The 25,174-nt window shown below is 35.5% G+C and overlaps 1 protein-coding gene across 1 annotated transcript; it reads right to left on the bottom strand.

Moving 5' to 3' along the window:
* Positions 1-15,787: 15,787 nt before the first annotated feature.
* vgll4l (vestigial like 4 like) lies at positions 15,788-20,892 on the bottom strand. The gene is made up of 5 exons (XM_039680426.2): positions 20,627-20,892; positions 18,516-18,639; positions 18,189-18,426; positions 16,801-16,876; positions 15,788-16,663 (listed from the first exon to the last, which is right to left on the bottom strand). The coding sequence occupies exons 1-5, from the start codon at positions 20,691-20,693 to the stop codon at positions 16,356-16,358; spliced, it is 813 nt and encodes a 270-aa protein (XP_039536360.2). The 5' UTR covers positions 20,694-20,892; the 3' UTR covers positions 15,788-16,355.
* Between the last annotated feature and the right edge of the window lie 4,282 nt (positions 20,893-25,174).

The following is a 25,174-nucleotide window of genomic DNA, read 5'->3' as shown; positions in this document are numbered from 1 at the left end:
ATTCTACATTCTACTAATAAGTAACTTTGCAACTAGATGTTAACTAACTCTCATTAGAGTATGAGTAGAATAAGTTGACATGGAGTTGTAAAGTTACAAGAATGTGTGTTGAGGGACCATCAAAATAAAGAGTAAGCAGATATTAAGCAGTCAGTCTACAATACTCTGAGACCTGCAGTTAGTGTCAAATTTACTTATAGCTAGTAGAATGTCTAATGTGGACCACCAAAATAAAATATAAGCTTTAAAAGCATTTAGAGGGCCAAAAAAAACCTTAGTGATAATTATGTAAAATTATATTGTTATTGTATATTTTACACTTAGGCCTACTTATTATTATTAACAGGCCCTCATTTATTTGGACAAATTGCTTAGATATTGGAAAACAGCTTTAAACTCAGAACAGGATACATTTCTATACACTTACCTATCTCTAATCATTTATTAGTTCACAATACTTATGAACATGTCTTTTTCCGTCATCGGTGACTAATGAACATCCATTTTTTTCCATGTATTACAAACACACATCTATGACCGTCAGCAACTCTGCCAGGACCGAAATGCTACGATGGACACTGGACTGCTGACATCTTACTTTTGTGTAATTATTTACCGTTTGAAAGTGATGGATGGTATGAATGATATGGAAAATGCCTTCTCAGCTCAAAAAAAAAAAAAGAGAGATATTTTTGGATCAAACTTTGAACCCCATTTGCCTGTATTGAGGGTCTGTCAACATATAATGTCATGGAGATTATTTCCATGTCATTAGCACTTCTAGGAGGCATTTATCTTCATTGCAGTTTTTAATATTGGATATTGTCTCTTTTCAAACAGAATTTCAATGTGTCAAAATGCATCTTCATTAAAATATGACTTACAATAGCTCTGTTGTGGATATTTGAGTGCAGATATATGATTAACCTAAAGCTAAGGATAGCATTTCTGCCGCTAGAATGATTCAAGATGAGTATAGAAAGTATCTTTCTATATAACAGAGCTGAATATGGAAGGAAAACCACTGCTTGAATGTTTGGGGTACAGTAAAAAACAGGAATATTGTGAAATATCATTACAATTTTAAACAACTGTTTTCTATTTTAATATTTTTAATGTAATTTATTCCTGTGATGGCAAAAGCTGAATTTGTATCATTACTCCAGTCTTTAGTGTCACATGATTCTTCAGAAATAATTTTAATTATTGATATATATATGAAATGAATTTAATGAATTTTGATTAATTTAATGCATCCTTGCAATAATTTTTTTTTTTTTAAACTGCACCCAATTATTCTGAATAGTACTGTATGAATATGGATATAAGCATTATGTTTTCATGTGCATGTTGGTTCAATCACGGGGGAGTGAGGAATTTTCCCTACAGGATTTTTTTGCTTCCACACAAACCCTGACCTCAGTCGTGACCACAGGCAGCTCCATGTGAAATCCAGAAGGATCTGGATCAAGGCCAGACCAAAATTAAATAAGCCCGTAGTTGTATGTATTTGTCTGAAATGGCAGGTTTTTCACTTTTCTTTGTAATTTAGAGACTGACAGATGTTGCTTAACATTAGTCTTGTGAAATCAGCCTTTAGTTGACTATTGAACTTACTCATACAAAGCAGTTTTCAATCATAATATTTGCCTCTAGTTTTACAAAACAGATAACCTGCTCATTTTAACTCTCCCTGTGAACATACAGTAAAGTGAAAAAAAAAGGCACAGTGGCAGATTTGTTTTCTCCCTAACCGCTTGCATAAACCTGTATTTAAACTCGATGTGCAGGAAAACAGGAAAGGAATCTTCAGACTAAATAGTTGGGTTTTGCCATGTGTCTCACCCACATGTGTCTGAAGGCTGCTCAGCCGTTCCACTAATAGGTTAGCACACTGACGCAGAGCAGAAGACGCTAAAATAAGCTATTTTCTTCCTGCATGGCCTGTTGAACGCTCTGAACTGTGACTGACATCTCTCAAGCCCATGTCTGCTTTGCACCACTACATAAATCCCAAGATAAGTATTTTTTAAATCATAAAATAGATAGGCCTATGACTGTATCACTACATGTGAATGTGCCACTACATAACACTGTTCTTGCTCAGTGTACAGCTCAGTGAGGAGTAGACTAATGATAGAATGCTGTGTGCTTTGAACCCAATACCAAAACTTGGCAATAACTTCCAATTAAAGGTAGAGAAATTTTTTTCATAAAACACTTTTTTAAAATTCTGGATTGAAACTTTTTTTTTCACATCCTAATAGCAATAAATAATAGAAGGGTTCTACATGTTAAAACATATGTCGTCAGTGGAAGTCTCAAGACGCATCTGTGCATCCCTGAATGCAATGATATCTTACCTGCTTATTTCCCCGAACACCCTGCTCGCGCAGGCATCACGCGTCATCAGCGCTTTACCCAAAGAATATGAAGAGTTTTCAGACAGTCACCGAGCGCCACAAACAGCAGTCACCTTTACAGTTCCTCATGAACCAAAACTACGATTTTATGCTGAATTCACGTCATGTCATAACCGTGAAGGCAACCGTTCTACAGCGGAGTTTACGTCTCACGGTCTCAGACTCTGATGATTTATGCGTTTCTATGTCAATCAATACCAACGAAATCAGGTGGTAAGAGCTCTGTAACTTTTTTTTTAACGTTCATTATTACTGTAATCTGCACAGGTGGAAATTAATTAAATAGGCTACCCAGTGTTGGGGAGTAACTAACGGAATACGTAATAAAACTTTAACAATGCAGTTAAACTAAATTTACGAAGCAAACTTTGTACAAAGCTGAAATAACCTCAACATTAGAAACATCAACGGTGAAATAAGATTTTGAATTAGGCTATCTGTCAATCGGATGCACGCAAAAGTGTAGGTCGTTGCTATAGCAACAGTGGGCTCTTTTCGGTAGATGGAAAAAAAGAAGCATTTTAACACCTGACCCACTTTATTTTTTTACTGACACTTTTAATTCCTCATTTCTTTGATTAGATCAAGCACCCTTCGGTGCTTTCGCCTTAAAAAAAAACATTCAAATGATTAACTTAGGTCTTTTCACAATTAAACAATCGCTCTTAGCAACAGGGATAGGATGTTTGCTTAGCATAGGGTCAAATCACAGTCTATGGGTCAAACACAACAAAGAAATCACTAACAACGTTATATATCAACACACACGTCAGTCGTGTTTGAAATAACTTACTTCAGTGGTCCCAGGTTGCTTCTTAACACAGTGAGACAGAAAATATTTAATTAAATTAAATTAAATTCACATTTCTCATGTGAATAGAGTGAATGTGTAACCTTTATCACCATGACAATTACTGAGTTGATTACTTAATACGTCAAGACAAAAAAAAAAATTATTACAAGTTTTAAAAATTGTTTGTTAACATGGGCAAACGGTGCATAAATGTGCTAATTTGCTAAACATTGGGTAGACATGTAAAAATGTCTTTTTGAATCTTGTTGACATATAACAGTTAAACACTTAATGTTAAGGTCTGAATGGAACCCATTTAGGCTACCCATGAGATTATTACATAGAGGCAGGAAGAAGTACTTTAGAAACCAGCCTTTATTGCAGAGATGTGGTTTGGGACTAGGTCCGTGGGACACAGGTAAGGAGAATAGGTAAAATAAAAAGTGGCTGGATCACACAATCAAATGAATCCATGTGGGAGAAACAAAAGGAAATCTTTCTTACCTGAGCTTAGTGACAGTTGAGTGGACCTTGAACGACTGAATCTCTGCCCCTTATGGTGACATTTGTTTGCCTCTATAATCTTTTACTGTAAGATGTCAACAAGATTCAACAAGACATTTTCACCTGCATGGCTATACCCAATGTTTAGATGTGTTGTGTTATTTGTGCATATTAGAACATACGTAATTAGATTATGCACTGTTTGCCCATGTTAACAAACAAGAAAAAACAAAAAACAATTGTAATACATGTTTTGTTTTGTCTTGATGTAAGTAATTTTCATGGTGATATCTAAAGAATAACATTTTTAATCTATTCACATGACAAAAGACTGAATAGGCTATATTTGGGTCTTTTTCTAAACTTTCCCCTAATGAGATTTTGGCCTTTTTTTCCTTACTCAGGAGATATTGAGGATACAAAATCATTTGAGTTTGCTTCTGTTGCAATTTGTTGACCCCCATTTTGGCTTAAAATGACTGGACTAATAGGCCTAACGTTACTCTGATACAGGCTATGTCGATTAGCGTTGCATTATAGATATAATTCTTACGAGAATACCTGAAATCGTGTTTCATTAGTCAAAACGTCTATATGCATGTTATTCAGCTGAAGCGATATTCAGCTGAAGCGATATCTGATGTCCATATAAGATAAAACCCCCTCATGCTTTCAGTATTCAGAATTTACATGATAGAGTTTTGTGCACCATATTGCTGACGTCACCTCATTTTGGATAAAAATATATAAATGTAAACATATATACTTTGTAACGTAGTAAGTAACTTGTGTAGTGTTTCAGCAAACTACCTATTTACTCTTACTTGCGCCATATTATTTCCCAGTACTTCTACTTGTACTAAAGTAAATTATTTCTTAAGTAGCAATACATTTTCTTATAGTACTATTTCCACCACTGGTGTATTTTATGTGCTTTGAAACAATAAGGTAATTTAATGCCGTTTCTTATGACACTTTGCTGAATCTGCTCTCTGGCTGTGCACAACCACAGCCATGTGTTTCGGATGAGGTTCATGTGTTTCGGATGAGAGCCAAAGAGCGCTTGCTATTGCTATTGGTACCGTACCTTCCTTTAAACCTTGGAAAATAAATGGAAAATATACAATCATATATCTAAATGTGAATGTATAAATAACATAAACAGAATGGGAGGAGCTATTCTGCTGGGCAGGTATGACATAAGTTATCTTAGATTTAATCAGCGTGATTCACTGCAATACTTTTCTTTCGGTTAGTTGGTCAGAAAAAAAATGGATGTTACTTGTTCAGATGATATTTTAGGGTGAAAATTCTTATGTTGGTCATACTTCCAAAAAGTTGAAACTGTGATTCTGAATGACAACTAACAGCTGCACATTCTCCTCAAAACATTGGATTCATCCACGCTGTGCCGTGTCGAGGCACAACCGATGTAAAGTTGATAATTCCGCTAATTTCTGCAATTGCAGATTTCAAACAGAGGTGGCGACAAAGAGGAAAAACTACGGACTGCAGCTTTAAGAAATTTTTATTAGATATTCTAATATAACTTAACAACTTTGTTTTACAATATTTGTTTAGAACAAATTGTTACAATTTTTACATATGGAATTTTAGACAACCTCTCCGTAAATACTATTATACATGTTTGCAGATCAGTGTCTAATCATAGACTGAAAGTTTAAACATTTACTGATATATGTGTGTCTGTTAAAACACAATGATCTTGTGTATTTCTGAGGTAAAAACTTTTTTTTTTACCGTGTGTGTGTGTGTGTATTTTAAATATCTATATTTCTCGATAGCCTTTAACAAACTATTAAACCATCAATAATCATTAGATCATTTTACATCCTGGTTAGGACCTGGCCTAATTCCTAATATGTAATATGACATCCCTTTATATTTTTATATTATGTGTTAAGAAAAAACACAATGCAAAGTGATAAATCTGTTGTACAGGAGGTTTGAATGTGACTCATGAAGTCTTATTATTATTGACACAATGCAACGGCCCCAAACGACATAGATCCACTGAATGAACAAATCACCACACCCAAAATAACCACCAATTACATGCAATTTTACAAAGCCTGCTACTGTAATTATAGAGATAATGTTTACAATGGGTAGCTGAAACCGAATGAGAAATGTTAAATGTCACGTGAAAGGGTAAATATGAGATTATTTGAAATACTTTCTGCCTCTACTGAAAACATCACTTATGAAATAACAGATAATAATATGTGAACAGCTGTGGGAGACCTGAACTGTAAACAAAGAGAAGAACTATTTGGCGTCTATCTAAATCAATCTCTGCATTATAGGGTACAATGATAATTTATCCAGTGCACTGCGAGGTTTTGTTTATTTATGTAGTTGGGGCTGTTTAGTTTAATTGCTTAGTCTTTATTCATTTCACAATGACAACTAAATAGATGGTGTTAGTTGTTTTTTTTTCATATGTTCTTTTACCTTGACATCTTGTTAACATGAATCTGGAGACGCTCAATTAAGAAAGACCAAAACAGCCATTGCCTAGACATCATTTCATTACAATAAGACAATAACAGTGAAAAGAACAGTGGGCAGATTTTTTTCCCGCACATAAACAAGTCTATTTTAACAATAGTTTACACAGGTTTGCAATCATAATCCAAGAACATATTAGTGCTTACCTGAGGCAAATCAACCAAGTTCCCTGTCTCTCCAATACCTACCATGGACTCTCAATTCAACCATGGACTCTCTGAATATATTTACACAGCAGAAGGACTGAGATCATAAAAACATTTTAAATTATTTATTAAAAAAACGAATTAGCTCAGTACATCATTTCATGTTCATATTTTCTCATATGAAGGATAACCCTGCAATTTAAAACATCTGTTTAGCTCTCATATACATAAAGTGAGCTACTAGAAGCTACCCAGCTAACGGAAGATTCTCAGATGTTAGCTAACGTTGTGGCAAGGTTCTCTCAAAGTTACATTAATAAAAGTTAAGAGATATAATAAGAGTTTTCTAGAAACTAATAAAACATTTGTTTAAAGTTATCTGGTCTTTATAATATTCTCAAAAAGTTAGCTCAAAACATTATTTATAGGCTACATAATTTTATAGTATGTTTTTACCTAAAAAGGTTAGCTTGATGTTCGATGAAAATTTTTAGAGAACATTTCTTAACCTTTCCAATATGTTTGCAAAATTATAAAATGGAATGTTCCCTTAATGTTCGCATTACAAAGAAAAAAATTGTTAAAATATATGTGTAACCCCTCCTTCGGTTCCAACTCGCCCCGCTCCGAGATTCCTACTCGCCCCGCTCCTCGATCCCGGGTCTCTGGCATGAGAACAAGGAGGCTAAAGACTGCAGCCTCTAGCGTCTGTCGCTAGAGTGCCTACTGAGATCAGGGGAGTGAGGTTTAAAAAGGCCTCTGCGTAGGGTGCGCGCAGTAGGGACGGCGTAGCATACGCACAGACGCGTCCCATACCGCGTACCCTTCGCCGTCGCCTGACGCGCACCTCTTCAAAAATGTAACTACACGTCACGACGACGCGGACCGCAAGATCGGTGATTGGTCGGCTTGGTAGCATCGCATTTCCTCCTACGCATTTCCGCACGTACCTTCTCACGCATTTCAACCACTGTCTATGATTTCCACACGTACCATCTCCTCCGACGTCTTCAGTCATTTCTGCCTTTCAGTTTTAGTAATTTCACTAAAGTGAACTGTTTTTCCACCTCAATAAGCTCCAACTCCAACATGATCAGCTCTCTTTCAGTCGATATTGCTTGTAGTAACCTAGCCGTGAGGAATCTAAAACAGTGGAACATTAAAACCCTCCGCCGCCAACTAGCGTTTCGGAGCAGTACTGCAGAGCAACCAAGACCTGAACGCAGAATGCTCACAACGGCGTCGCCTACGTGCGTAGCCAACGCTGTGCACTACGGCGTATCCTCGACGCAGAAGTATAAATTGGCCTTACTCGCACAGCAACTACTAGCTGGCCTCCGTTACATATATATATATATATATATATATATATATATATATATATATATATATATATATATATATATATATATATTGGCGAAGGCAAAACATTTGCGAGAGATGGCAAAACATTTGCGAGAGAATGCAAAAGCATTGACAAAATCTTTTCCCCCATACCCTTAAATAGGGCAGCCATTTTTAGTCGTGCCTGAAACCATATTGGACGTTATCGAGTCGAGTGCACTCTTTTAATCCCATAATGCACCGAAATAGTTGAGTGTGCAATGTCTATGGCTGAGTATGAAATCACCCCCTAAACCCTAATTTTTTTGATTTAGCCTATGATACAACAACCCCCTAAACCCTATACTAAAGTGTCGTGGGCAAATCAGGTAACGCGGTCTAAAACCCACTGTGTTTATGGGCTTGCCCATTGATCTGTTAACTCCTATTTCTGTCCTGCAGAGACATAGACTTGAATGAATTTCTCTCCTAGACTTGAATGAAGAATGCGTCTCCCCAGAAGATGGCGCCCACAGCTGAATCATCCATCCATCCATTTTCCAAACCTCTGGTCCATTGTTGCTACAGTGAAATTCAGGAATATTTCTTTTTGATTGATTATGAAATTGTTTAATTTTGGTTTATAGTTATTTATTTACATGACAGAGTTAAAGATAAAACTTTTCCTTTCTACTGGAGCTGCCAGTTAGTAAGTGTCAAATGATTTTTGAACAGCAAGCTCTAACTACGCAAAAGTGTCATAATTTGCTCACTCACACTTTCATTCACTCCTTCAAGTGAACTATATAGTGGACTAAGGAAGGGAATGGTAAATGAGGTTATAAGGGACGATTTCGAACACAGACAACATTTTTACTTAATGGGAACTTTAGCAAAACCTTACTGGATAGAAATATCATTAGTTCAGTATACAATACATTGGAAATCTGCCAACATGATAGAAAAAAAAATGTGTAGTGTTTGTTGATGATTTGTTCTAGATTAATCTATTTCATCATCAAACCATTTATTGTGCACATAATATTTTTTATATTTATATTCAATTTTAAGTATGTTTTTAATATTAAATCACATAATCAATAAAACAAAGGAGAAAAAAAGAGAAACTAAACTAGAGACTTTCATTTTTATATTGAACAAAATACCATATAGTGATATTTACAGAAACTCAATCACTTAAAGGGATACTCCACCCAAAAATGAAAATTCTGTCATCATTTAATCACCCTCAAGTTGTTTAAAACCTGTATGAGTTTCTTTCTTCTGCTGAACACAAAGGAAGATATTTTGAGGAACGATTGGAACCAATGGTTGTTTGGCACCATTGATTTCCATAGTAGAAAAAAAAAAAACAATGGAAGTCAGTGGTGACAAAATATCTTCCTTTGTGTTCAGCAGAAGAAAGAAACCCCATGTTTTGCTATACAGGATCAGGTAATCCATCTTAATTTTTTAAGTTTTTTAAAGCAAAATTGGATTGGATCACCCTGATTCAGATACACACTTTTTCAGATGACCAAATATGGATTACTAGTGCTCTGTGGAGCCCCTAAAGGGACATTGTGATGGAAAAAAATGTGAGATGAGAAAAAAAGAAAAGAAAAGCTTAAAGGGGCGCTATGCAGGAATCCCATTTTTGTCAAACAGCGACCCCTAGAGTCGCTGTGGAGTACTTGAATTTAACATTACTGTCGTAAATACCACTCATGCAGAGCGTGCCATGGCGTGTTACATAGTATACAATAGTACATTGTATTTAATTTGTCATTTAATAAGATCTAATATATGTTGTTAGTGGTGAGAATTTTCATGTGATTAAATACATAGATCCAACAATTATCCTCATGAACTTGAATGATCCAGTGGCAGAACTTTGGCCAAGTGTGTCAGAGGTTCTATGTTCGAGTCCGCACTAGTAGTATAGTTTATTTTCCTCATCAAAACCGATTGTTTATTAGTGGTTGTATATCACGCAGGGACACGTTTTTTTGTGCATCAGGTTTTGGGATTTCACCGTTACAAATATAGAGAGTCTCTCAGTCCGAGTGAAGACTGTGCGTGTCACAACAGAAGACTGTATCCACGCCACTGATCGCAGTGGCAACAAGCACTTTGGCCACTTGATTTCAAAATCACACTTCAGATCGCCTCTTATTTAACAAATGAACGAAATGACGGGACGGCCAGTCGGCCACCATTCAACCCGAAAGAAGTCATATAACCATTTCCACAACTCTAAAGCTGTTCAGTTAAGCGAAATAACTGCATAGAATCCCTTTAATAGGTTGCGTAATGTCTAACTAATTTAATGATTTAATTGTTAAACTAACCAAGAGCAAAATAAAAAGTGTGTAAATTAAACAAATATTGTATTTTTGCCAAGTTTTAGTTTTATTGAAATTCTGTTCTGGAGATCAACCGTTCTGCTGGGCTCAGTATAATACTGATTTTTTTTTGGATCAAAGGTATCCCAATATTACTAAAAAAACTTTTGAACAATGCAAACTTATGATTTGATCCAAAGATTGGATTTTGTGATCTATATATGATCTTTTGTGATCTCTGATTTCAGGATCCTTTTTCCTTTCCATTTTCAACCTTTTTATCCAACATTTGATTCAGAATACTTTTGAACAACTGGACCCTGGTTTCTATGCTCTCTGAACTTGAAGTCTTTGTAATCTCCTTCAAATCACATTAATTAATATTATTAGCAATTATTAGCGAATTAGCAAAAAGGATGAACAAGCAAAGGCTGAACCTTAAAACCATTTCCACAGGTTTGTTTTTGTTTGTTACATTATTTCCTCATTAGATTCTCAAAATAACAGCATAATAGTGATTATTTCCATGGTAAAATAAAAAAAACCCCAAGAACTGTTACAGTTAAAACCTGATTCAGCATGCAAATAAACCCCCTAAAAGTAGTTCACAAGAAACATGTTGTCTATCAGTACATCTCTCCTCATGTTTTCCTTCTTCGTCCACCCATTCCCTCCCTCCATTCCCTTGCCAAACAGGATCGGTAGGATCACTCAAAGCAATTTTCTCAGTAGTGAGGAATGTCTGCATGTTTATGTGTGCATATGTTGTGTGTGTGTGTGTGTGTGTGACCTAAAAGACTTGCTGTGGCCTGTATGGTAAGGCTTTTTCCCCCTTTAAAAAAATCCCTGACTAAAGCCTCGGCTTGTGCTGCCCTGACTTAAATGCCTTTAGGGAAGAAAATGAAAAGAGTGATGCAAAAACAAAAAAATGACTAGTCCACCGTCCTCCCCTAATGTGAATAAATCGCACAGATGTTGCATAGCCTCTCTGTTAATGCAACCAAGCCTGAGGAGCAGGCAGAAGAGGTGCAGACAGTTGATGTGTCACAGACTGTGCTGGTGCTGACTTACCTGTCTGTCAGACCTGTGAAGGTGGGAATTTGAAGGTTTGGTTGAATATCTTTTTGAACTGTAATCCTACGGAAGTGAGTCAGAAGCATGAACACTTAATTACTGGAATAATGCTGGGAGTGCTCCACAACACATAAAGGTCGAGTCTGCATTAATCAGAAGGTTTTGACTATGAAGCTTCTTTTCCAAAAGTAAATAAAAACAGCCAAGGACATGCTTGCATTGCTAAGTAAGTTTAGACAAGTAGTCTAATAAGTAATTGCAAGTCCCCATATGTTATGGAGTGCTCATTGACATTTCAAACTTTTTTGTCAGAATTGCGAGTTTATATCTCGAATTTCGGACTTTATAATTATATACTTCATTATAATTAGAAATTCATATACATATACAAAATCACATTTAGAAAAAACAGTGAGACATAAGCCTGCAATTCTGGCTTATTCCTTGCAATTGTGAGTTTATATTTGTACTGTCTACATAATATAAGGCCACCCGTCCATTGGATGAGATGTTAAACCGAGGTCCTGACTCTCTGTGGTCATTAAAAATCCCAGGATGTCCTTCGAAAAAGAGTAGGGGTGTAACCCCGGCACCCTGGCCAATCTGTCCATTAAGGCCTCCTAATCATCCCCATATACTGATTGGCTTCATCACTGTCTCCTCTCCAGCAAGCTGGTGTGTGGTGGGCGTTCTGGCGCAATATGACTGCCGTCGCATCATCCAGGATGCTGCACCTTGGTGGTGGTTCAGGAGATCCCCCCTTCTATGTAACAAATTATTATTACAACTAAATAAAAATATTACTCTATCAGAATGTGGCTGCAATCGGGTATCAAATATCAAATAAATTCTTTGTAAAGCTCACAAACTTTTAAAGTGTTAAAAGTTAGTGTTTAATGTCTTTAGCTTTCTTATTCAAAGAATATCTATGTACAGATTTACTTTAGTCAACCAACCCATAAAGGTTTTTTTTTTTAGACAACTTGCATTTAAACCCAAACTAACTTTGGTACACAAATATTTTTTGCATGTCAAAGGAAAATGTGAATTGTACATTTATATATATATATATATATATACATGTTTGCTATTTTAATCTTGTTAAGGGTACCACCCTAGTCCTGAAATGAATATAATATGAAAGGCAATGACTGATGTCAGACGGGATCTGTTTCAACACATGTTTTGACATGGACAGGAGGGTGCGGCCTTTTAAAAATCTGCTTCTCTGAAAACCTCCTGAAAACATTTGATCCATTTTAAATGCTGATTCAAATGTGATTATTGTAGAAGGATGATATTCTGACTTCAGAGCCTCCCACACAGACCCCCTTCCTTTGATTTATAAGTACACTCCACGACAAGCCACAGTATGTGTAGCCTGAGGGATGGTGCTCAATTACAGCAGAGCTGACCTGACATGCATTTAACAGAGTGAAATTGACTGCATAAATGCATGTTTAGACCTTCTACTGCAGAGAGACAATGGTCATGCCAGTGTTAAATATTAGCTTTATACATTTATTTAAAAATTATTAGATCAATCTTCCTTTGGAGTCGAGTTATGCACAATTTGAGGGAATACTTTCAACTATATGTGGGGCACAAAAAAAGAGGATTAATTCTCATTCACACCTTAACTCATGGCACACTTAATGAGATTAGGACACTGCTGACAGTGAAATCACTCGAGTTGTAGAAGATATGACAATAATGTTTCGCATTGTGTATATAGAAGTCTGCAATCAGTCAAAAATTTCAATACCGACTCAAACATTTCACAATTTTAATCAAATTAATCAAAGACTACATTCTCTGAGCTACTGTATCCGCATTAATTCTAACAATGGAATATTATCTTACTGCTTGTCAGCTATTCAGGTTTTTCAAGTTTCTATTTTTATTTATCCTATAGGAACGATATCTGAGGTGCATTAGATGCTAAAATGAATCCTTAACAAAAATAAACAAGTAAATAGTTCTTCTAGACAATGCTAATTATTAAAGGTTCCATATGTTAAGAAAACTACATCAGTTAACATGAACTAACAATGAAAAACTGCATTTATTAATCTTAATTAATGTTATTTTAGATTTACTAATAGCCTACATAATTAAAAAAAAAAAAACCTGTTCATATTGTTTAATGGATCTTCACTCTAAAAAACAATTTGTTGGCTGAACAACCATTACTTATAAAAGTAATTAGATTAAACACAAAAAAATAAGTATTCATAACTTTTCCAATATTTGAGTTCACGCAACATTCTTTACTTAAAAATATGTGCATCACATTACATGTATTTTTAAGAATGTTGCGTGAACTCAAATATTTAAGTACATATAATTTATTATTACTTAATTGCCTAAAAAGTATGATGCAAAAATGGTGCATGTATATATTTTAAGTAAATCCAACACATCATTTTTAGAGTGTAACAGGGACAATGAACTTAAATAGTAAACAATAATTATACTAAATAGTACATATTGTTAAATAACAATAACAAAGATAAACACTGTAACAAACAAATTGTTTTGTGTTATTTAAAGATAGTTAATACAATAACAAATTGACTAGGACCTTATTGCAAGGTGTTTCCCATATTGCTAATCGTTCGTGCTCAGGTGGCATAACATAATGCAAATTCATGAAGCAATCAAATCAAAGCAACATAATGTTAATAGTATTGTTAATCTTGCTGGTTATATTTTGTGCGGATCTACTCTGCTAGACAATGATGTCATCTATATTCTAACCTTTCATGACTTAAAGCTGCCTTGAGGTGTCCACATTCCAGAAGGACATCATGTTACTGCAAACACCTTGAGATCTGAGCCACTGAGCATGAGTCATTTTGTTCTCTGAGAAACACTAGACTCTCCCCTGGATGAGGCCAGTCAAGCCTGCAAAAGAGTGTAAGGCAGGGCTTTTGGCAACAGGACTTCTTTGAACTCGTTCAATGGCTTCTTACAGTACCTTTGTGCCAGAAAATCTTCATTCAAACCTGTTTCTCAGCTTCTTGAACCTGATCTTGTGATTGACAAGTTTTGCATCTGATCTAACTGGCAGTTGATGTATTTTTTTGTTAGCAGGAATGGAAAGTTGTTTTCCAACTCTTTCCTGTTTATCATAAACCATAAACCAAACGAAGGTCAAATCTGTTTGTAGTTTAGCTGCTGCAGTAAGCTCATGTATAACTTGAATCTGCCCTCTAAAATGATGACACAAGTGTTTTTATAATGTCCTGACTAATTGTACACTCCCATAACGATAATTTACATAAACAAATTTCACTCTATTGATTTCCGCTAGAAAAAAAATCATCTACTTTATGACCTTTGCATGTGTCCAAGCATTTAGAGAAGACCTTAGACTGAATTTCAGTCTACTTCATTAACCTGTTGTTCCCGAACTTACAAAAGAAATATTCCAAGTAAATGCACATCTGATTACTTAAGAAAATTGTTTTTCTATTTGCAATTTTAAGGACTGTATTTTTGCTTATTTTGAGAATCTGGGGATTAATGTAATGGCAGTTTAACCATCTTAAAGTGATTCAATTACGATGACAAGTGGCAGAGCAAGTTATTACTAGAAGTTTGATGAAAGATTACAAAGACAAATATATAGGAAATAACTTGCATACTGTTTAATTTGGGGTTAGTAAGATTTTTTAAGATTAAGACTCTTATGCTGCTGACCAAAGCTGCATTTATTGGGTCAGAAATACTGTAGTCACGTTGTGAAATATAATTACACATTGTGTTTTTTATTTTAATATATTTTAGTCTTCATTTTAATATGCTGATTTGGTGCTCAAACATCATTTCTTATCGATGTTGAAAACAGTTGTGCTGGTTAATATTTTTGTGGATGTATTTATTCAAAAGTTCTTTCTTTAATTCAAAAGAGCAGCATTCATTTGAAATACTGAACAGCATTTTATTTTGTAACTATGTAAAATTCAATGTGTAAAGTATTAATTTCTTTAAAAACGTTGACCCCAATTCTGATCAATCATTCACAACAAGAATTTTTTATATTTTTATAATTTTATATTTTTACAAATATTAGTAATATAATATATAGGGGTGTAACAATATATTGTGCCACAATAAATCACAATACAAAAATCGTTGATAGTGACAATATGTATCGTGGATAGTCCCCCCCCAAAATAATATTCTGAGTTTTTGTGTTATTACTACATTAAACTATATAATGTTGATTATAATGTATAATAATGCAATGTGGGAATATTTGTGTCCTAATATTGCCAAATATCTGATGTTACCAGTAAAAGTGACCGACATTATTTTAAATATATCTAGTGAATATATCAGTGAAAGCATGCAAGCATATTCATCTAAAATAATTCTGTATTTTCAGCTTCAGAATCATGAATATTGTTATTCTGGTGTCACCATTTAAACCCACAATGTAATATTAAATTTAGCATTTTAATCAATAATTTATTTTTTGTTAACCTTTTTTACGATATGTCTTGGAGTATCGCAATAATATCGTACCGTGAGTTTAGTATCGTGATATGTATGGAATCGTGACGTGAGGGTATCGTTACACCCTTAACAATAGAAGTAATAATATTTTTTATCATTAAAAAAAAAAATCTACAATGAATGCATTTTTAAAAAATGTGTTTATTACAAATATGTACAATAGTATAAAAGCTTGAAATTTACACTGGGATTGAAATGAACAGCAATAGCCCATATAGAGATGCCAAAAAGTTACCCACCTCTTTTCTCAAGCATTTGTTTTCTACTAAAACATGAAACTTTCTGACCTAGTAAGTTTTGGTCTGTTTTGCTCCACAAGATCTTGGAACACTGTCTAATATAAATATCCACATATTATAAGAAGAAAGCTTTCAACAGACAATGAAATGTTATACGCAATAATCAGTGCAATCACAGTCAACAAATAAAAAACCAGTGGCACCCACAAAACCAATGACAAAGCCAACTCCAACAATGCTTAGCTACCATGAAATGATCCGAAAATGGTCAGACATTGAACATCTCCCTTTAAAAGACGATTTAACAATCCCTAATTTGCTCAGAGTGTTAACAGCCATTGCAACACAATTAAACAGTCTCCCTTTTGCTTTGTACAGCAGAAACACATGGGCCTACACATGCATTCAAAGTCCGTTTTGTCCTATGTACATCTACATTTCTTTTTTCTTCTTCATTTCTCAGACCATAAGTTGGGTGTGGTTGTGGAAGGACTGATTGAATCTTTGAGGGCCCTTTTGGGACTCTGGCAGTTGCCGGGTGAGTGGATGAAGGTCGGACTGCTGGGTGGAGATGAAGACGACGAAGAAGAGGATGAATGGCAGGAGGAGGATGAAGCTTTGAGCTGGAGCCATTTATCACCCAGCGCTTTGGCAAAGTGGTCATCCACAGACACGCTGATGGAGGCGGCTCTGTGATAGTTCATCCCGAGACTCCTCTGGAAATGCTCTTCAACGTGATCATAACTGTGCTGGGTAACAACTGTAGAGACATAGTGGAGATAAAATCAGATGATGATGATGATGATGATGCTCAAAAACTATTCAATCTGATGAAAAATATCTGCACAGACATGTTAAAGGGAAGCATGCCAAGCTCATTTGCATCTTTTTACGTACCAGTGGAGCGATCGCAGCAGTCTTTTTTGGTTGACCTTGTTGCAGAGGAAACGCAAGTGATGACAGATGGCCGTATCTGAAAAAAAAAAAAGACAGCAAAGGTCAGCAAATCCTTGCAGTCACACAGTTTTTCACCCATCCATAACAGAGCTTTTAGAATAGCTAAATTGATGGGAAACTAAAAGGGAAAGATGGACCAAAGATATTGGTGGTTGGTGGTTCTATACTGTTTCTCCCTCAGCCCTAATGCCACTAGCAGGTCAACAACAGCACCGGTGTGTTGAGACTTGTTGACAACATTCCTCCACCCATTGCTCACATTTTCTCCCTGAATCCGGCTGGATTGCATATCTGAAACAGGCAGAGGCCTGTCCGCACTCTAAAGAGCCACTCTCTCAGGAACACAAAAGTGCCTTCCTGCATTCTGTTGTGTCTCATAGACAGTGAGTGAGGATGAACAGACTGCGGTGGGCTCAGAATAGACTCTAAGATGTAGATGGTATAATTCACAGAGGAGCGTGAAAGACACTCGGGCCAGTTGACGGAACTGTCACTTGCCTAAACGGGCCAGTGCTGCATCTTCATGAAAGCCACGCCAACTTAAATATTTAAGCGAAAGTAGACACGAAAGTACCCCCGTGTGCGAGTACTCTTTCTCGTCTTCCTGAGCATGAACGCACTCTTGTCGAGTATCATCGTAATCAGTCGGTTATGTCTTAAGTAAACATGAACATGTGAGAAATAAAATGCATGTGTAATGATTCGTGCAGCTCTTACAGTGACAGCAGCCTAATATTCCTGCTGCTGTCTGGTTTTATATGTTAATCAAACAAAAGAAGAAATAAAAAAACACTTATTTGAATTAATAACTTTAATAAGGGTTAATCTATAGACAATAAACTGTGATATTTTACATTTGATTACTATTACTGTACCTGAATATCCAGTTTAGACCTACATGAACAACCTGAGATTTTTATTTTATTAATTTTGTAAATGTTTGTTCTGTTTGTGCTATTGCTCATAATTTGATTATTTGTTCTCATTTTATTACTGACTGATATTTAAAATGTATATGAGTAAGGCTCATAACCTTATTTATTAAGGTTACATGGATCAAAAAGAACTAAAACAATAACTAGGCCTATTTTATTTGACATATTTATTACTTTTATTAGTGGGGCCACTGGCCCGACCGTCGATTTAATTATATTATATTATGTTTAAGAGTTAAAAATATTTTATTATTTCAAAATATTTAAAAAAATATATGATATTGAAATGTATTTATAATAAATATATGATAATTTTAGTGTTGTTTTTATTAATAATAATAAATAAACATTATATTTTGATAAAAAAACCTGCCATAATCATGTATTAATCACCTGTATTTGTTTGACTGGTGTGGCTTTGTTTTGGCTTTCTGCTTTCTCTGGTTCTGGGCGTGGTTTCTTGATTAGGGCAAGAGGCTCGTCCATGACTGGGGTGGAGTACACTGGGCTGGGGATCAGGTAAGTGGGGCTGGGCGTTGGGCTCCATGTGGATGTGGGGCTTTCAGGAATACTGAACCCAGATGATCTGCGGGTACTGTTGGCCAGGCTGTTTCTAATGGCCCTCCCTCTTCTGAAACAGAAAGTTCAAAAATAAATGACAAAACTAACTCCTCTTCAGTCGCTCTTATTCTACTGGTTATTGCTTCCATGGTTCATTACCTCTCCTCAAGTGTCCGTCCTCTCTCCGAACTGATTTTGCGCTTCATTGGATGTGCAGGGCGCATCCGCACCCTGTCGCTCGTCATGTGGCGAAATCTGTCTTCACTTCTCAGATTGGGCTGTCCTGTGAAAAGATGAATACAGGCCCCATGTGACTTCAGATATGATAAATGACATCGCTGCAGGGTGCTCACACGGTCATTGCCAGTCACCGATTCGCTTGCTTGTGAAAAGGTGTGGCAAACAAGTAAACAACTGACTCTTAATCCTTGGAATTGCATCACTGTGTGTGTATCTTAATTGTGGGAAAAAACGTTGTTGGGCCACCGTTAAATGTAAACTCCGTTAAGTGGCAGAGCAAGATCAACTGGCTCTGTGAGCATTACTGTAGAACTACCCAGCTGATTCACCACTAACGGTAAATGTCATTCAAATTTTGGAAAACATTCAAGCCAAAAAAAAAAAAAAAAAAAAAACGACATCAGTGAACAAATTAATATCTTCTTGTTGTTCAAACTGCTTTGAGGTGCAAAACAGGCTTTGTAGGTTAAAGCATGTGGCTCACAGAATGTTTACCCAACATAACGATAGTAACAGACTAATCCAAACTGAAATACACATCACCATTCACATGCTAATATCATCAACAGGGTCATGTAAAGGTATTGTCATTAAAGACAAAGAATCTGCAACATGCTGTAACTGATAATGGTTTAGAGCTCATTAACAGCTCATAAAATGATACGTTTTGCTGGGTTTAATTTTTTTTGTTTATTAAATGCTAAACTGTGAAACAACCTTGAGACAATGCTTTTCACTCGCAAAAACAGACTACACTGAAAGTATGGAGTGTATGCATGTATGCCTTTTTGCATCACTAGACGAAAAATAAAAACAAATCCTAATTAAACAAATTAAAAATTACTCCTCAAATGGTAATGCATAATAAAATAAAATATTTTACATTTGTCAATCTTGTTTTTTCTTTCAAGTCTTGTTTAAGTATACCTGCCCATAGCATTGTATGCAACAGCTTTTGACCATTTCACAACATCCTCTTGTTCAACTCCAGAATAAGGTTAGAGATTTCGTGCAACGTGACTTAAAGTTACTCTAATTAATGATTACCACAATCAGTTAAGATTTCATACTAAATATTTTAAGAAGTAGTAAAAACAAGATCGTGGGCTGTGGATATCAAATCAACCATATATTAGACCAGTCGGGACCTGTGTTGATTTGATTGGTGATTAACATCTGAGGTATTTTACCACTGCATGAATAGCGTTTAGGCACTATCAGACTTCAAGCGGATAAAGTTTACTAAATGCTCAAATGGCTTGAATGATGAGGGGGCATTGTTGGCAGAACCCTCTTTCACTTCCACACACTCAAAAAATCTCCTAAGCAGTGGACTGTGACAAGGCAGGTTGACTTTGCATGACAGTAGATGGGGGATTGGGTGTAAACCACACCTTAAACCTTGGCTGATGACTGATTTTTAGTGCCTCAGGGAGGGATATTTTTCCAGGGGAGATTAAAGACAAAATAACAGACCCACATCCTTTTCCCCATTCCTTTCATTTGCTGCCTAACACACATCAAACATGTCTTCTCAACTCTTCTCAACTAACCTTCAAAATAACAGAGCATCATCATTTTTGCCAGTATTAATAAAGGGGATTTCCAGCCTCTTTTCTTATTTGAAAGCTTCTGAAAACGCATGTTTAATACATTAAATATGAATTCAAAACATGAATGTATAATATCACCCAAAAATATACACTCTTAAAAAAAACAAAGGTACTTTTTTCCATTAAGAACCTTTAACATCCATTGCCTTTCCAAAAAAAGGTTATTTTGATCATTCAAATGTTCTTTACACTAAGAAAATCTATGGTTCTGTTTAAAGCTGTTCTCTTGGGAAACAGAAATGGTGTTTCTATGGCATCACTGTGAACAGACCCTTTTGTAACCTTTATTTTTAAGAGTGCACATTAAAATGGCCAGACAGTTCAAGATAATAAATTCCAGTTATTCTTTCTAATAATGCAGATAACATGTGATTCTTAGTTTAAACTCGTATTGAGAGATAAAAATGTGATAATTACCCTCTAAGATGTACACTTTGAAGCCACTGCTCATCCGGGTAATGTAGTGGAAATTAGTGACCGCCATTCCTTTATCTTCAGTGTTTTCTAAGCCGTACAATGCTCCTTAACGAGTTGAGATTTGAGCGCCAGAATCGTTCCTCTCTGAACTTTGAATTGTCACTGAGCTCGAGTGATCTGTGCTTTCCATGAACATGCCTCTCTGTCTTATTGGCTGGTTGAAGGCCAACCCTCTGCCTTTGTCTGCATGACCTGCCACCAGGTGCCTATGGGAGGAGACAAACCAAAAGCTTTGAATTGCCTGCTGTCTATCACCCCCACCACACCATACCACCCCCAACATGGGCTAAAACTGAGTTGAAATCAAATTGCAAGTAAAAAGTAATAAAATTGTATTTTACAGTAGTTTAACATAATTTATGGTGAATGAAGAGAACAATATTGGTTAGAAAATTATTACAAGCTGGCATGAGTGTTCAGATTTCATAAAAATGTGTATCACACAGATGTGGTTAAATTAAATTACTCCAGCAGACAGACAGGACGCTCAAAATAAAAAAAAATCAGGTTGTAATTTGGTCTGATCTACCCTCCTCTCCATGTATCAACACGCCAGTGCAGCCGGGTAGAGAGATGAATGGTTTCCTTGTTTCACCTTCATCACTGTTCTTGAGAAACACATTTCCTGCTGTTATAAACCTAAAACTGATACTGTTTTATTAGACTACATTTACATATAGAAATTGGCAGTTGTACAGAAAATTATAAACTTAAGAAAAATATAATACATGAATATGCAATTAAATCTTATTAAAAAGTCAGAGCTCACCAAGAATGCAAGCAAATATTCCTACAATTTTGTATTTTAATATAGTAATTTATTTATTAATATTATGAATACATTTATTTCTGAATAGCTGAATTTTCAACATCATTACTTCAGTCTTCATTGTCACATGATCCATCAGAATGATTCTAATATGCTGATTTGGTGCCCAAGAAATTTTTTTTTATTGTTATCAGGGGCGTAGAATTTAGTAGGGACGTGTCCCAATATCTGGTGACAGATATGCCTAACAATAATTTCGATCAAAACTTAAAATATATTTAGGCTATATATTGATGTCCCCATCCCCACCAATTTCAAAATCAAACCTACACCACTGATTGTTATCAATGTCGAAAACAGTTGTGCTGCTTATTTATTTTGGAAACTGAGAAAACTTTTTTTCTTTGATGAATAAAACGTTCAGAAGATAACCATTTATTTGAAAAAGAGATATTTTGTAACATTATAAATGTCTTTACTGTTACTTTTGATCACTTTGATGTATCCTTCCTTGCTGAATAAAACTAGCCAATTAAAAACAAAAAACAAAACAAAAACAAAAAACCTCACCAACCATTGATATATTTCCATTTTGAATGCCGCAGCACTATGATGGTTTTTAAATGGTAATATACATGAGATTTAGGTTTCAGAATTTTGGAAATATTTTAAATGGTGTAACACAAGAGAAACAGAAACGTGAAATGTAGGCTAACAAATGAAAGCAAATGTGTCACATTGATCTTGTGAAATCAACTTTATTTATTTTTTACATGGCATATTAAGATGCTCTTAGACTTTTGAACCCAACAGTAATACCTTTTGGAACGTCACCATCCCTCTTTTCCTTCCCTGGATCTTTTTAGAATCCACAAACAAGTCTTGCTCTGTCTTTTGTTTCCTTTCTAGGAGTCAGCACCTGTCGACAGACCCCCCCCCACCCCCTCCTAATCTAAAATCTCACCCGACTGCATTTTTCAGAGTGTTTAGCCCACCTGAGCTGCAGTCATTCCACCATCTTGCCCATACATGCAGTTATGTTGTGAGATCCCAACCTTTATGCATTGGGATTTTTCTTTCCACAGATCTGTTTCTCCCATTTCTTTTTTGGCAGGCAGACAAAGACTTCAGAGTGCTGAAGAGAGCTTTGTACAGCACAATCCTGCCTGAGCATGCTAAAACCACAAATGCTTACATACATGACTGAAACACACTCCCTCTGGACACACAGTTAACCCCCAAAGAAAACCATCATAGTGCAGCTTCTCTACATAAGGATAGCCTTTAAACATAACAGTTTTTTTTAATAAAGAAGGTAAAACAGGTAAGGTTAGTACAGGTGATTTGCTTCCCGTAAGAAAACCATTTAACAGCGCAATACTTTCTCAAAACTCTTACTCATATCTCTCATTTATTTTGCAACATTCTCTCTGATTGATTGCCTCTCACAGTACCTGCAAATTAACACTGTATTGAACTACTGTAAATATTTACTGTACTTACCCCCTATCATTATTGGATTGCCATCTATTTTATAACCACTTTTCCCAGGATGCCACACACGGTGTGTATGCATCCATTCTCTACAGACCAGTGAGAAAAGTTTCTCACAATCATTCAAGTGTTGAAATTTCCAGTTTGGTTGAACAGGACATAATTGAGCTGTTTTATGGAAGGTTGTGTATATTTCTTAACATAGTAGAAGGCTTGTCAGACCAAGGTTATGCTTTGACAATCTTTACACAGCACGATTTCTATGTTGCCTCGTGGCGCATCACGTGGGAAGCAGCGACCTCTTGTGGTAGAAATACAACAATAATAAAATTAGCAACAATTCCGCCATTTTGTCACCATGGGAACCAGGGAAACGACACTGAGTTACTAATCCAGATGTATAAACACAATACTATTTCAGTTTTGCTTTTTTTTTATGCTCCTTTGGAGACACTAAAAAGACACTAAGAAGAAACGCCCACATAATACATAACGTAACTACACAGCCTTTGCAAATTAAGCATTGTTTCAACAAATAGTCAAATATTTGCAGTTTGATGGGTGTTTTCCATATGTATAGTTATATAGGTGTAAATGGCGCCTGTTGTTTTGAATGGCACTGACCATTTACGACGTGTTGTTGACGTTGTTTATGAATACTTTTGCTCATTCATTAATGGAGCTTTGTGAAGGCGGATATACGCTTCCAATGTTAATGTAATGGCTCAGAATTAGGGTCAACACCAGAAGTGACAATTCATGTCATGCATACTGTGCACTGTATGGAGAGACTTGAGCAACTGGTTCCAGATAGAGGGTAACAATATTTTCTCAAGGGAAAGGGACACTTTTTTTTTTCCTGTAAAACAACCCTTTGTGAATCCACTAACAAGGGGAAGATGATGAAGTGTATTAATTGAGCATTACTGTATAGCATTACAGTTTGTGCTCATTTTGTGTTTTAGTGCTACTCTAAAACAGTGAGAAATTAGTTTAAGAAAATAATCCAAACACAATGCACATACCAAATGTTCTACAAGCACAATGAGCTACAATGATATTAAAATAGTAAAAGATATAGACAACCATTGAAAAGTTTGGGGTCATTAACATAATACAATAATAGAAACTATACAATTTAATGCATTATTCAGCAATGATGCATTAAACTGATCAAAAAGATTTATATTTCAAATAAATGCTGTTCTTTTTTTTGGTATTAAAAGAAACGACGAAGAATCAAAAACGGCGATTAGAAGAAAAGATGAGTATTAAATGGTTTAAATATTTTAAGAGATTTTCCCTCATTTGCTATAGTTTGGATTAGGCCATAATTTGTGGAAAAAAAAACTAACTTTCCTTTAGTGCAGACTTTGAGCTTGATCAGATGGGAGGACGAAAGACTGCAGTTATCCTGTAAAGCTCAGGTGCAAAATAGCTCTCGTAAAGTCACATCTCAGATTGCATTGTGCGCCTGAAGGTGTGTGGTGCTGTCCACACCTCCATTTTGTGCTAATGGGTGTAACTGATTCACCACTCAAGTAAAGCATGTAAACAATGCTTTGTTTATTGAAAGAGTCAGTCTGTCTATGCGAGGTCCTATCAGACATGGTCATAGAAAACAAAGGTTATGATTAAGAACCTGGAAGAGCGAAAAAATGTATGAATACGAAATGGTGGAAATTTAAAATGGAGTACACACACCTTTTAGAATACAAAGGCAGTGAATGTGTTTTTAATGTATTGTGTTGCAATGGGTGGAGACTGTAAACATTATGTTTCTCCATTTGAATGTCAGTCTACAAAATGACTGCATTTCAGTAACTTTTGAGTCAATCGAATTATTTTTTTCGCTGAAATTAAAACATTAAACACAAATTAATGTTTTCGCTGGAAGTGTGTCGCAAATGCTTTATTCAACAGTCTAAAAAAAATGTTTGTGAATATCACTGTAAAAGATTATGATCATCAATACGTTATGACCTTTTACAGTCTATGGTGGCATGTTTTTACATTGCTTTAAACAAAATAAGTTAAGAAATTTCAACAGTTTTATGTTATACAAGATCCAACTAATTCAACTAAAGTCAGTTTAATGTAATTAGATTGAAATGACTTAAACATTCAAGTTGATTGTACTTAAAAATGTAGGCAGAATGATGTAAACTTTTATTTTTATTTTTACAGATATCAGTTTCATTTATTTTTTCATAAATTTAAGCTCT

The sequence above is a fragment of the Pimephales promelas genome, chromosome 14, assembly GCF_988280905.1.
Source record: "Pimephales promelas chromosome 14, fPimPro1.hap1.1, whole genome shotgun sequence".
Lineage (NCBI taxonomy): Eukaryota > Metazoa > Chordata > Actinopteri > Cypriniformes > Leuciscidae > Pimephales > Pimephales promelas.
This window is presented reverse-complemented; position numbering and strand designations above follow the sequence as displayed.